At 42.4% G+C, this 15,376-nt stretch overlaps 1 protein-coding gene and 1 pseudogene across 2 annotated transcripts in view; both read left to right on the top strand.

Annotated features, from left to right (window-relative positions):
• The first annotated feature begins 5,239 nt into the window (after positions 1-5,239).
• Positions 5,240-15,376, top strand: part of veph1 (ventricular zone expressed PH domain-containing 1) — a 206,884-nt gene continuing 196,747 nt past the window's right edge. For both annotated transcript variants that reach the window (XM_056283081.1, XM_056283080.1), the window contains exons 1-3: positions 5,240-5,499; positions 6,514-6,732; positions 10,213-10,387. In XM_056283081.1, coding sequence (XP_056139056.1) covers positions 5,362-5,499; positions 6,514-6,732; positions 10,213-10,387 — 532 coding nt within the window. In that variant the 5' untranslated portion in view covers positions 5,240-5,361. The remainder of the gene's footprint in view (positions 5,500-6,513; positions 6,733-10,212; positions 10,388-15,376) is intronic.
• On the top strand, positions 8,368-8,476 carry LOC130116230 (5S ribosomal RNA; annotated as a pseudogene).

Raw genomic sequence — 15,376 nt, 5'->3', positions numbered from 1 at the left:
CTCGCATGACTTCTCTTACCATTGTTATGCTGATGACACCCAGATGGTCTTGTCCTTTCCTCCCTCTGACACACAAGTAGAGACACGCATTGCTGCGTGCTTGACTGACATCTCGGAGTGGATGACGACACACCACCTGAAGCTCAATCTGGACAAGACAGAGCTGATGTTCCTCCTGGGGAAAGGTTGCCCACACCGAGACCTGGCCATCACCATTGACTACACCGTGGTGACGCCAACTCGGACTGTGAGGAATCTGGGTGTGATCCTGGACGACCAACTGTTGTTTGCTGCAAACGTTGCATCGGTTGCTCACTCCTGCAGATTTCTCCTCTATAACATCAGGAGGATTTGCCCATTCCTCACCGACGAGACGGCACAGGTGCTCATCCAGGCTCTGGTCATCTCCCAGCTGGACTACGGCAACTCCCTCCTTGCTGGCGCCCCAGTGTCGGCCATCAGACCTCTGGAGCTTGTTCAGAAAGCTGCAGCTCGTCTGGTGTTCAACCGCCCTAAGTTCTCCCACACAAATCCCCTTCTCATGTCCCCACACTGGCTCCCAGTAGCTGCTCGCATCCAATTTAAGACTCTGGTGCTAGCCTACAGGGCAGTGAAGGGAACAGCTCCTTCCTATCTCCAGGCCATGGTCAAGCCCTACACCCCCGCCTGACCACCTCGCTCTGCTGCCTCGGGATGCCTGGTTGCCCCATCACTCAGAGGCCCTTGCTGCCGATCGACCCAGTCATCGCTCTTTTCTGTCCTGGCCCTACAGGGGTCGAATGAACTCCCCACTGATGTCAGGACAGCAGAGTCACTGCCCATCTTTCGGCGCAGGTTGAAAACTCAACTCTTTAAGAACTACTACCCTGTTACTTGTTCTTAGCACTTATTGTATTCACTCATTTAAAAAAAAAATCTCTTTCTTGCACTCTTACTTCAGCACTGGTCTTGCTCTTAGGTGCTTGTTTAGATGCACTTATGACCTCTGATGACTAGTAATTCTCCTGATTTCCTACGTTAAAAGCACTTATTGTAAGTCGCTTTGGATAAAAGCGCCGGCTAAATGACTGTAATGTAATGTATAATTGCATTACAGAATATAATTACATTCAAAACATTTTGGGTTTCGCAGTCGTTAATAATCAAACGGTAACAACAACAACTAAGCATTTTAAAAATGTTACAATGTCAAAAAACATTCACGTTGGCAAAAAAAAAATCTTTGCCACACGAAACCAACCACGAGATGGCTACAAGCAATCTTCGGTCTTTTTTTTGCTTGTCGCCATCTCGTGGTTAGTTTCGTGTGGCAAAGTTTTTTTGTTTTGTTTTTTTTTTTTTTTTGCCGGCGTGAATGGTGTACGGAGTTTAACACTATTATACTGTGTATTTCTCTATAACTTCCAGTATAGCCTAGTTTAGATGGTGCATCCTCATCACTGTTTTGCTGGCGAGTTGAACTTTATTAGTGTGCAGAGTGGAAAATATGCTATGCTTTGGAAACCATTAGCTAGCTGCCAAGCTAGCATTAGCGGCCTATTCTTTATTCTATCTGCATTAATATTGCTAAGTGCTAGATATAATTGCATTACAGAATATAATTACATTCAAAACATTTTGGGTTTCGCAGTCAAGGTAATAATCAAACAAAATTTTTTTTCTAATTTTACAGTGACATGAAAAGACAAATTCATGTCGGCAAAAAAATATTTGCCACATGAAATCACAGATGGCTACAAGCAAAAACATGACCAAAGAAAAGCCCGACGATTTGATTCTGACACTTAAGTTTGACTAATAATGGTGTCCTGAGTTTAACACTATTATACTGTGTATTTCTCTATAACTTCCAGTATAGCCTAGTTTAAATGGTGCATGCGAGATGTAGATTACTTAAGATATAGATTACCCAGGATATAGATTTTACCTACCAGTATTCTTAAATATGCAATTTTTTATTCTATCAAAGGTTGTGACTCAAACAATTCCCTAGATCAGTAGGTAGTAAATCACGAAACAGTACATTAGATTTAAGGCATTGATTTAGGTTACTGATTCGGTGAATACTGAGACAACCAGATGTGTGACTCAACATCAGTTATAAACATTTTGCACAAGTTGACGTTGTGTTGATTGTCAGCCCACGTGTGAATGTTTGGTAAGCTAGCTACATTCTACATTCTCATCTCAGAAAGAGTAGCTGTTGCCGAACAGGAGATTCATAATATAGTTGGCAAAAATACTTGCTGGTTTTTACATTACATTCTGGGAATATTCCAGGGCATTGAATGTCCAGTACCCCAGATCAGTTTCAACATTGAAACACCCTAGAACATGTCTGACTCCCTTGGTACTTCACTATCTGCTGAACTAGGGAGCAGTTTGAGACACAATCAAAGTTACCTCCCTTATATACTAACATGCCAGTTAAGGATGGTGCCAGCCATCTATAACAAAAAATCAGATGAGCAATATAAACATACCAACAGACCCCTTCAACCAATAGCTTGCTATATTAATACCTGACATAGCCATCTCAGGTATTGATAAACACTCCCTTTTGCATAAAAGAAATCACACTGCTAAAAGTTATACCCTTTCAGTATGCTAACTCAATCACAGTCATCACTAGCTTCCGTAGCAGCTTCTGAAGTAGATTTTATTACCCTTTTCAAGCTCTGTGCGTGAGTTCATTAGTTCACTTGAAAATTCACTTGAAAATGATTTAGCTTTCCATTCACGTTCCCTCTACTGCTAGGTCAGCATATGTGCACATTTTCCTTTCATGTGCCTCATCCACTGCATCCTCCCACAGCACAGTGAGCTCAACAGATTACACAGTACTCAGTAACACTGACTGTAACTGTATGGTCTTAAACTAGTACTTAGTATTTCTTGAGGTGCTCTCAGCTAACTGCCTAAATCTACTAAAATTTGGCAATTGTCACTTTGTCCTTACTTATAGTTGCCCAAAAACGCATCACTCCAACTTTTTTCACAAAACTAATTCTATTATCACTCCATCACATCTAATTTTAGCAATATCTCTGACTGTTTTGTCATATCACATAATAAGATGCATGAATTGCTTTACCCAAATTTGTCCAAAAAGTTAACTTAAGTGTGTTGTCCACCTTTACACACTGTGTGGCACATTCTGATAAAAACTTCAGCCTCAGTACCGTGGTCAATAACATGCTGCATGCTAAATAAAGGTTTCCTGGTTTAGTTGCAATATCCTTGTCAAAAATTTCTGTGAAACGGGACTGCGTTGTGCGAGTTAACACCGTGTCTCCACAAAAATACCTTGCTGAGACATCTGTTATGATGTATGTCTTCCCTTATTCATTTCCTTTATCTGCTCCATCCAGACCTCCAAGTTCATGGTGGCTGTTTGGTCACATTTTACAGCAAGCAACATGTCCACCTCCTGGCTGCAGACTTAGACAGTTTGCGAGGTTGCAGCAACATCTGTTACCACACATGTAATGTTGTCAACCTACGCTGAGATAATGTAATCCAAACAACACATAATTCAAATGAAAGAACTTAATTGGCAAATCATCTTGAACAGTTGTGAAGAAGTTGCAACTTGTAGACCTTAAGGTTGTGGCTTTAATTGACCTGAATCTTTCCCCTTGGGGTTGTAGGTCAAATAAGGAGTTGGCTGGCTGTGTGGGATCTTTGCAGGTCTGAGTTAGTAGTTTCTCACTCGTCCCAATTCGCGGCCTTAAGCCTCTTTTTCCCCAAACTGTGGTACAATAGCGTCCAAGGGTACATAGTGTGACTCTGAGGGTATGCAATAAAAAATGAATTATCATAAGTGCATTTCATTTCCTAACTGTAAATGTATATTGAAAAACAGGCAATTCATTACTAAAAACTATTTTCTACACTCTGCTAGACGGCAGTACAAAATACAGCACACTGATAGCAAGACATTGCTGCTGTTGATCACAAGGTTAAAACAGATGCGTTTGGTGTAATTACATTAAAACAGTTTTCTAGTTTTATAGCCAGACATTTTTTGCTGAGATATGGTTTTAAAAATGTAGGTCTGTCACCACTCGAGAAACACACTGATTGTAAGTTTCCTTGCTGAAAAGAAGTGTCATTTGGCCCCTCAACTTACATGTATTTTCCACCTTATGTGGAAAATTGGCGGTGAGCATACCACACTCCTGCACCACTCCGAGGTTCATTGGTTATCCCGGGGAAAGGTTTTGACCTGCAACTTCGAGCTTAAAGTTGAACTAAATGTGTTCTTCATTAAACACTCAGATGACTGGATCTGTAATCCCTGCACCTCCGCTCCCCCTCTGCTCCACCTGTCATTTTCAGAGAAGGAATCTTGTTGAAATCTTAACCAGCGGGGCTCGGAAATGAGAGTTTTGGCTTTGAACTTGTGGCTTCCGATGTGATGCGCTCCCTACTCAATGTTAAATCTGTTTCTCAGCCTGTAGTCGTGGATCCTACTTGTGAGTCTTCTTCTTCCACCCCTGCTCTTGCAGACTCTTGGGCTGAATGTAAATGACGATGTTAGGACAACCTTATTGGTGTTGAGACACATTCCCATTGGCAAAATCCGTATCTCAGTAATCATTGCCCAGCTTGTTCATCCATGTTCACCTCCTTAATTATTTTGGTCCATTTCATAGTAAAACTTGTGCTCCTCAGCTTGTTTATAAAGTGTCCCCCCCCCCCCCGCTTCTTAGCATTATTTGTGTTTCAGGTCATTTTGCATATCCCTCTCATTCCCCCTCTTTCCCTTTCTCTACTCTAGGTTTCTTATAAGGAGGTTCTGCCCACTCCATGCTGTTGCCCTGTGTCCATGTTAACAGCTGGCCTCAGGCAGACACCAAGTATCTTTGGGACGAAGTAGACCAGAAAACATCCGGCATGATCCAGTCTGATACATGATCATACAAAGCGCCTGATGTGTAAATGGAGAATATAAGGATGTCTAAGTTGAATAATGTAGACCATAGAAAAACATTACTGAATGATTCTCAAAGCAGTGTTTTCTTCTTCTGGACCCATACCTATTTTTAATTGTTTTTCTTACTGAAGAGGCCACAAGTGGACTTAAGCTACCAAGAAGTCAGAAACCATTTTAAAACTGTATACCTGGATGACTTGAGAAATTCCTATATTGGATCTTATTTGTTAAAAGTCATCAATTGAAACTTTAGTCACAGCCAAGAAGATATCGGTTTACTGGGTTGTTATATCAGGACTTTGTACGTTGCTAACTGAGGGATTCTAAACTGGGCTCAGCTGGTCCAAAACGGGTTCGGAGCGGTCCTAGATCCGGACACCGGGTGATCCAAACCTGTCCAGTGTGGTTCTGTGTGGTCCAGGATGCACCAGCTGTTCAGCCAGGTGTTGGGCCAAAGGGATCTCTCCCGGGCAGGAGACTTGTTCTCTCTGGAAGACTCCGAGATTGAGGACTGCCTGTCTGAGGCTCTGGACCAGATCAAGACCATCTCCTGTTCACCAGTCAGTTGGCAAAGTTACACATTCAGAAATGCAGAGGCACACATTCTCACACTCACAAACAACAAATCCACACAGAAATGTGCATGAAACATGTGTCCACACATGCACTAATACAGGGGTGGGTACCATAGCCTACTGAAAAATTGTATTTGAATACATATGCAAAAGTATGTTAACTGATGTAAAATTACTCATATAAAAGGTGACTTGACCAGAACTACTTGAGTTGGAGTACTAAAATAGCTTGTAAAAATTTACTCAATTATTGAATCACATTTCAATTTGCATTTAAATCAACTAGCATTCAACCCCTCGGTTGGGATCAACCAATGAACATTTTATGTTATAAAATTCAAATTGCCAACCAGATTCAAATAATCTGTTTTAAAGACAATGTGAATTTTGTTCATTACATTCTTACCACCAACTATTCAACAACAGAGAAGGGAGTGCATTTAAGGTGGAATAATTTAGGCAAATTAGTCTGATGGTGCTCACATAAGGAAAATGTTTGGGCGTGTTATTGAATGTTGTGTTGTCAAATCAATGACAATATTAAGTGCAATGGATGATCATTGTGTTTTAAGGAAAATCTAGAGCCGAATGGCTGAAAACATTTGGACAATGTAATGATTATATGACTCAAGTCCAATTTCTCATTGGCACTGTGCAATAACTGCATTCATTCTGCATGTCCAACAAATTGGTGATGACTTTGAAAAAGGGACTATTATAACCATGCGGTCACACCAAAAGTGTTATGAGTTGCAAAGGCAGCCAGCAGTCATACATTTTCAGTCAGCTTTTTGAGTTGTAAATAAAATGCATTATTATTATTATTACTATTGTAGTTGTTATTATTATCATTATTATTATTGTTATTATTATTGATTATGTTCTTGCCATGTAAAATCATTAGCCCAATTCACCTTCAATGAGTCTATCCCTTATTAGCCCGACATGAATTATTCATCCTGTTCTTATTCCCCTGTCCTCTGATTGGTTGGCTGACAGGACTATCTAACCAATGACAACGACCAGGCAGTGGTTGAGATTTGCATAACGCGTATCACTACGGCGATAAGAGAGACTGGTTCCATTGAGTGTCACAGCGCTGCACTGGTGGGACTGTGGGAGTCGTGTCTGGAACACAACCTCACACCACAGGGCGAGAGCAGTGAAGACACGCCACATGCCAAGATAGCCTCTGACATCACCAGCTGTATACTGCAGGTACACACTCACTCACCTCCAATCCCTGCAAGGCATGCATCCTGGGGACTCACCAGATGCACACTGTAAAAACACTTGGACATAGACAACACACAGAAATTCACACCCACGCCCCCCCCCCCCCCCCAAGGTGAAAGCACAAGATGCATGAGCACCATGATTTGCCTCTTGCCCACACTTGGTTTATAGTATATGCAGTTTTCATTTTACACATGCATGGACATGCATAGATACTTATGCATGAAAAATGAACCACACAAGCATGCACAAAGATGAACGTAATCTTCTAATGGCGCCTTAATTGTGTATACAGTATATACTTTTCACATTTCTCCATATTCAACAGATACTGTTCCATACTAAACCGTAAAATCACACGCTATGTATACCAGAAAGTCACCAGCTGTTTGTGGGTTTGTGGATAAATTAGGGCTGAATAAATAAATACCTGGCAGCATGTGTAATCAATTAATTGACTGCTAATGGTACCATGCAGTGCTTGGTTTGTGTGAGTAAAAGGTAGTCTTTAACAACAACTGTTATGCTTTCAGAACCCATTTCTATTAAGCAAAGGAGAGGTAACAAATGGGGAGCATTGCAAGGGATGGGTGTATTTGGGAAACAGTAAAGACAGGAGACAGTAAGACTAGACCAAGTCAGAATAACCCTTCAGAACATCTTTTGATATTAAGATTAAAATCGAATAGGACGTGATTTAGTTTTGTCTTGTGACATATCCCATTTAATGGCAGCTTAGGTGTCTATAAGGCTTAGTTAAAAATTCAGATGTACAATAAAATACTGTTTTTAGTCATTTCACATATTGTGTAGGTTTTTCAAATTTAGAATCTAAATTATCTCTGCCTTCACTGTTAAAATGTGTAGAGGAACCAGTTGAAGCTTACTTTTCAGTCTTTCTCCCTCCCTCCCCTTTTCTCTCTTTCGTCTCTGTGGGAATGGGCTTAATACCATCCTAATTAGAGACACACACACACACACACAGCGCGATTGAGAAAAAAAGTTCTGACATTTTTGACAGCAGGTTCTAGCCTTGGTATTGTACTCCATCAAGACTTAGTCAACCACATTCTCGCTCTCTCTCTCTCTCTCTCTCTCTCTCTCTCTCTCTCTCTCTCTCTCTCTCTCTCTCTCTCTCTCTCTCTCTCTCTCTCTCTCGTTCTCTCACTTACACACAAGTGCACACACGTGCACACACACGCTATGAAAAATTACTGTTTTAACCTCCCATTGAAATTCTCAGAGAGGGGTAGCGAGAACAAACAAGGAGACTATAACGATAAACCCTTCATTAGTGCACTGCTTTCTACTGTACACACACACACACACACACACACACACACACACACACACACACACACACACACACACACACACACACACACACACACACACAGACTGACACCAGAAAATGGTGGCTCCTTTTGAAAGTTTTGACAGGGGGAGCTTTGATACTTGTGGGACCTGGTAATAACATGACTCTGATGAGACGGGTAAGAAGGGGCTGTGTGTAAATTGGTTGTACCACTTTTCTGTCAATTTTTTTTGCGTGTTTGTGGGCGTATGCTGAAAGATAGAACCTATGGAGGAGAAATTTATATGAAATAATAAGGGTAGGCTTACGGCCATACCACCCTGATAACGCCTGATCTCGGAAGCTATGCAGGGTTGGGGCTGGTTAGTACTTGGATGGGAGACCGCTCGGGAATACCAGGTGCTGTAAGTAAAAAAAAAAAAAAAATTAATAGTAAGGGTAAATAGATAGATAGATAGATAGATAGATAGACAGACGCTTGACTTGTGAATGTATTGTAGACTGCCGCCATGCGGACAAAGCATGTAACTACACTTTTAGGCAAGTACTAGAAATCACTCAATCGCTCAAGTTGCATTTTATATAGCGCTTTTCTAGCTGCGACAGCCACTCAAAGCGCTTAAACATGAAGTTAACAGGAAGTTAAACAAGGATGTGATTTATTTAGCAATGGACATATATTAAATTTGATCAACTGCCATAACAATGGGGTAAATCAAGGTTTCTTAAGTAAAATGTATTAGCCTGAGCCTGTCCCAGCAAGATAAATCTCTCACAAACTCAACACCAATCATCTGGTGTCCAAGGCTAGTCTAGTTCTGCAAATACCTATTATTTGTTTGTTTATTAGAAATTATCTTCTCTACACACTCTTTACCGCATCCCTCTCTTTTTCTTTTTCACCCCCCTCGCTCTCTCTCTCTCTCTCTCTCTCTCTCTCTCTCTCTCTCTCTCTCTCTCTCTCTCACACACACACACAAACCAATAGACACACGAACACATACCACCCTTTCAGTACAGGTAAATAAGCAGCACGTTGCCATGTACCAGCCTATTCTACTGTAAAACTGTCCTGTTGAGGGAGCCCATGCCTCTAAAATAAAACAATCGTATCCCTCCTTCCTTCACGTAGACATGCAGTGATGTAATGTTTCACATGGCTGCTCCTTTCTGCTTTCAAGTAGTAGTTAGAAGTGGTAATTTTCATTGTTAGTGTTTTCTTTGCGTTCTTTTTGCTTGTAGTACCAGATGCAGGGTATGCACTTTAGGACAGTCCATATCATATGAAGTACATTGTTATATACCAGAAAAGTGTTCTACCTTGACTTCCAAATACCTTTCTTTGTCTTCCCTATCTTTCTGAGCCATGGCGTGCTTTTACTGACTCAGTTTTTTTTAAAGTAACGACATTCTGCCTTTCAGTTTTGCTGCTCTCCCCAATACTGTTGGTGACTGTACATCAGATTTTCCTGGCCACTGCAGCTGATGAGAAACCAGCACTGTGATCCTTTGTTACTCCTCTGTCACTGTACAGAGGGTTTAATTTCTATCGAACAAACCCCTGCCTTGGTCAGTGCCATTTCCTGAATACAATCTCCCAGTGTCTCTCTGTCCTGTGTTGTTGTCAGGTTCCCCTTGGTACTCGTGCTTTGCATAGTGCATATTGTCAGCTTATTTTCAAGATAATCCCTCTTCCAAGAGGAGCGCCAGTGCAGCGAGCCTGGTTTGGATTGGGACCTCATTGTGTTCGCTCAGTTTAATGTATGTAAACCTGGGTTAGGCTAGGTTCAGCTCCCCTCAGAGACAGAAATGCATACAGGCAGACAAGACAGACAGACAAAGTATTCAGAGCCACATGGTGACACATACACACATTTCATAACTACAGCTGTTTTTCTGTCTCTATTATATTTTCGCGAGATGGAGAAAAAAAGGTTAATCAAAGCAGGAACGTTTGGATATGGACTCGGCTTGTGTGTTGCACTATCTCATTTGCCAAATTTTGAAACAGAAAACACAATGCAGGTTGTCAAGCTTTTCCTGAAAACAAATAACATGGTTCTGTCACTGCTGACTGTTGTATCCCTAAATTCAATAAAATGCTGTCTCCTCATTCACCAACTCCCACTGTCTTCCTCTTCCTACAGAACTACAGTCGCCCTCCCGTCATGGCGCTGGCTGTCCCAGTAGCAGTGCGGTTCCTGCAGAGAGGGAATAGGGAGCTGAGCAGGAATATGTCCAGTTACTTGTCGCTAGCTGCCATAGCCAAGGCTGACCTGCTCGCTGAACACACAGAGGCCATAACACTGAGTGTCCTGGGAGGTAGGACATATTTGCATGTACATGCAGACATTTCTTTAAAAAAAAAAAAACAACCATGTGGACATATATCGAGATATGCAAACATGCACACACACACACACACACACACACACACACACACACACACACACACACACACACAAGATATGAGTGTTTGTATCCACAAGTGCACATAAAGAACTATACATACATGCAGATAATTTTTTTTAAATTTTTTACCTTGGCATGTGCCAGCTAGTGTTGCTGTGGAAAGGAAAAGTGTATTGTGGTTGCTGTCCTACTATTTCACTGACATTCTTGTTTTGACTTGAACTAAATATCCGTGTGGTTTGATGTGTTTAATAAGTTTTTAAAAATGCATGATTGCATTTTTGAATGTAATCCTGAAAATACATTTTCAACCCAATACAAAAATGTTCTCTTACATCTTACCAAAAGTTATGATGCAGACTTTTCATCTATCGCAAACATGCTGGGGGAGTGCTCCAATTCCCAACCTCCCCACTCTCTCCTCCCCCTCCTGCCTCCTCCCAGCTTCTGCTGCCCTGGATAGATAAAGATCTCTGTTCACCACTAGATTTGCCTCTCACAGATAGGGCAAGTAAATTCAGTGTGTGTGTGTGTGTGTGTGTGTGTGTGTGTGTGTGTGTGTGTGTGTGTGTGTGTGTGTGTGTGTGTGTGTGTGTGTGTGTGTGTGTGTGTGTGTGTGTGTGTGTGTGTGTGTGTTGGAAGGTGCAGATTAAAGAGAAATGAGGGGGAGATCATGGCAGGAGGATTTTACTCCGCTCTTAGACCTTGCATTGACAGGAGAGTTTTTTAACAAGGCCCTTTGAGGCCTGTTCCCATTTAGTTACTGTTGATGTTAGGTGGTAGATGTAGATTATGGAAATTGTATTTGGTTTGGACTCTTGGTGGGAGCTGGAAGACCTGTGAGCTGTGAGTTTCACCGGAGCAGAAAAAGGAATTACTGTTGTAATCGGCAGCACCCGTAGAAGCAGCAACATCCGCGCCGCTGTTGTGTCCTGTTCTGAACTATCTCGATGTTTGTTTTTAATGACTGTCAACCCATGGAGAACCATAATGTTACTGGCTATTGTAATTGAGCTGTGCAGGGTGGGAGGAGAATTCATACTAAAGAAAGAAGTTATTTGTCTTGTGAGAAAATTGTGACCTTTTTTGGGCTTTATGTTGCTTTTGTTAAAGGCTCCATGTAAACTTTGTGGTTGTACTTTGCCCTCTTCCAGTGAACACAGTATCTTTTGTTTCAGTGATTTTCACACACACTATCACACACACACACGACCACACACACACATACACACACACACACACACACACACACACACACACACACAAAATCTCCTTGAATGCTGTCTATTTAACTGCTCTGGGTGATGGATTATTCTATACATGAAATGTAGCTGCTTTTCTCCTGATTGTTCAAACATGAATGTGGAATTCAAGCATAAAATAAAACACTCGAAAAGTAACAGTGTAAACACAAGGGAGTGAGGGTATCTTTAAAATAGGCAACAGCATGAATCAGAGAAATGTAGAGACATACAGAATATATATATATATATATGTTCCTCTAGGCATGTTGCGTAAAGGTGCCCTGAGGCAATGGCCATGGCTGAGTTGCACAATTTTCCCTCCACCAGCTAAGGACAGGGAAAGCGGTGAAGAGGCTGACCCCTGTTCAGCGGTTAAAGACCCTAGTCCCCGGAGCGTTTGTGTAACCTCTTGACCTTCTCTTCAACACAGAGGCCATTCAAGATCATTAGTGGAGTCTGTGTCCCTCAAGGACCATCGTTACTACAGCCCGTTAGAAATCTGTTGAGCCCACAGGCCTGTATTTTAAAGGACACAGACACACACACACACACTCGCACGCACACATAATTTACAAGTCAGAATTAGAAGAAAAAAGACTATGAGTATGTTTTGTGTGTGTGTGTGTGTGTGTGTGTGTGTGTGTGCGTGTGTGTGATATCAGGTGTTCCAGAGGAGAGGGAAATCTGCTTTGCAGGGGTCTTTTCTCTCAGCCTCAACCTTCATATCACCCCTCACATGAAAACAATTCAGCTAATGAACCAAAACAGTTTATTTTCTCTAGAAATAATCCTGGTTCACATTATGTGAACATATATTCACATATGTGTGTACGTGTACACATATGTCTCTTTTCCTTTTCATCGGCACACACCTGCATGTTTGTGTGACTGCATATAGGAGTAGGTGTGTATGTGTCTTGATGCATGCACGTGTGCACACACACACACACACACGTGCATGCATACTTGCAGGTTGGTGTGTGTGCCTGCACGTGTGCTTGCATGTGTGTGCCTGTTAGCATCCTCAAGTAACGCCTCTGATAAACACACACACAAACATACATGCGCGCACATACACAAAGACACACACGTACACACAAACACACATTTTCACACACAATAGCACGTGGTAATAATCACCTTAGGCATGTCCCTCATTGATGCTCCCACAGAGAACTGTATCTACCAGCAGTTCAGCACATGAGACAGCTTAGCTCTGCAGTCTGGTTCATTTTAACAATGGGAGTCTCAGCAGTTTTGAAAGGTTAGGTTTTAATGGAGAACTTTTAGTGGTTTACACTATAGTGAAAATAGAACTGTGTGTAGCAATGTGATGTTTGAATATCACAAAAGGATCAATATTCTTTCAGGATCTTAGGCCAATATACTGCACAAGAGCTTGATTTCACCTTTAGTCTGGAAAAAAAAGGCTTCAGTAGCCTTTCTTTATTTTCATACCACATTCAAATTTTGAACCCTCTATAATCAGTTATTCATTATTATTATTATTATTATTATATACGCTGTAAAACAGATGTAACTTAAGCGACTTTGGGACTGTAATAAAGGTATGTTGCCAAGGACCGCTGAGAGACACACACACACACACACACACACACACACACACACACACACACACACACACACACACACACACACACACACACACACAGGGATTGTTGGGTTGCGTGGGCCAGTGACATCCACAGATGCTATATGCAGTCCTTGAAAGGCAAGTTATCTTACCTAACAGGGCCACAAACAAACTCTATGCACAACTCGGGTTAAAGTCCCACAGTATCTCCTGGTGTGTGTCATGGGGATGTTTGGTTGCATCCTCATGTTTTTAAATGTGTGAAGGGATTATATCTCATCTCATCATCAGCCGTTTCTCCGGGGTCGGGTCACAGTGGCAGCAAGCTATGTAAGGCACTCCAGACATCCTTTTCCCCAGCAACGCCCTCCACCTCCTCCTGGGGGATCCCAAGATGTTCCCAGGCCAGATTGGACATGTACTCCCTCCAGCGAGTTCTGGGTCTACCCCAGGGTCTCCTCCCATTTGGACATAAAGGAGCAGCGGCTCTACTCCGAGCTCCCTCTGGATATCCGAGCTCCACACCCTATCTCTAAGGCTGAGCCCAGACACCGTACTGAGGAAACTCATTTCAGCTGCTTGTATCCTCGATCTCACCCTTTCAGTCACTACACAAAGCTCATGGCCATAGGTGAGGGTTGGAACGAAGATTGACTGGTAAATCGAGAGCTTTGCCTTCTGGCTCAGCTCCCTCTTCACCACAATGGTCCGGTACAGCGTCCGCATTACTGCTGATGCTGTACCAATCTGCCTGTCAATCTCCCGTTCCATCTTACCCTCACTCGTGAACAAGACCTCGAGATACTTGAACTCCTTCACTTGAGGCAACAACTCATCCCCTACCTGGAGGGAGCAATCCACCATTTTCTGGTAGAGAACCATGGCCTCAGACTTGGAGGGTATGACTCTCATCCTGGCCATTTCACACTCAGCTGCAAACTGCCCCAGTGTGCGCTGGAGGTCGCGTTCTGATGAAGCCAACAAAACCACGTCATCTGCTAAGAGCAGAGATGCAATTCCCAAAATGGCCACACTCCTCACCTTGGCTGTGCCTTGAGAGCCTGTCTGTGAATATCACAAACAGTATCGGAGATGAGGAACAACCTTGGTGGAGTCCGACACCCACCGAAAATGTGTTGAATTTGTGCTGAGAATGCGGACACAACTCTCACTTTGGTTATACAAGGACCGGATGGCTTGTAGCAACTGCCCTGGTACCCCATACTCCCACAGTACCCCCCACAGAGTGCCCCAGGGTACACGGTCGTAAACCTTCTCCAAGTCCACAAAACACATGTAGACTGGCTGGTCAAACTCCCATGCCTCCCTCAGCACTTCCACATGGGTAAAGAGTTGGTCCGTTGTTCCACGGCCATGACGGAATCCGTATTGTTCCTCCTGGATCCGAGGTTCGACAGTTGGTCGGAGCCTCCTTTCCAGCACCTTTTCGCAGGGAGGCTGAGCAGTGTGATGCCCCGATAATTGGAGCTCACCCTCTGTTCTGGTAATATAAGAGATTTTATATCTCACAGAAAACCTCATGTCACTCAACTTGATTCAGCCAATAACCAATCAGCATTTTGATTTGTCATATCCTCCCACTCTTGATGTGTGCTCTCTGGACATGATTGCTTTTCTTCATTAGATGATGATTTGACAAGATTGTTGATGAACAGATACATTTATAAACTTCCTAGATGAACTCAAAACTCCGTAACACAATGATAAAGAAAAAAATTACAAAAATCGCTCCATCATGTGAAACTGGCCTTAAGTGAGACTGAATTCATTCCAGTGAATTCAGTGTCCAGATAACTATCTTCAGTTTTAATTAGTAGGCAGTCTCACTCACTGTCTCATTTCACATGTTCATTGTTGGTTCAAACACCCCACATTGGTTTACTACCTGTGTCACCGTGCAGGTAATACACCACACAGCATAACACGCGTTCCACAGGCATGCCGTTAGTATTTGTAAGTCCATTCTCCAGTATTATGAACCCATTGAGATTGCTGGCAGGTATACCTGCCACAACATAATCACCTGTCCCCCTTCTGTTG

The sequence above is a fragment of the Lampris incognitus genome, chromosome 7, assembly GCF_029633865.1.
Source record: "Lampris incognitus isolate fLamInc1 chromosome 7, fLamInc1.hap2, whole genome shotgun sequence".
Classification (NCBI taxonomy): Eukaryota; Metazoa; Chordata; class Actinopteri; order Lampriformes; family Lampridae; genus Lampris; species Lampris incognitus.
The sequence above is the reverse complement of the archived record's forward strand: the minus strand, read 5'-3'. Positions and strand labels throughout refer to the sequence as shown.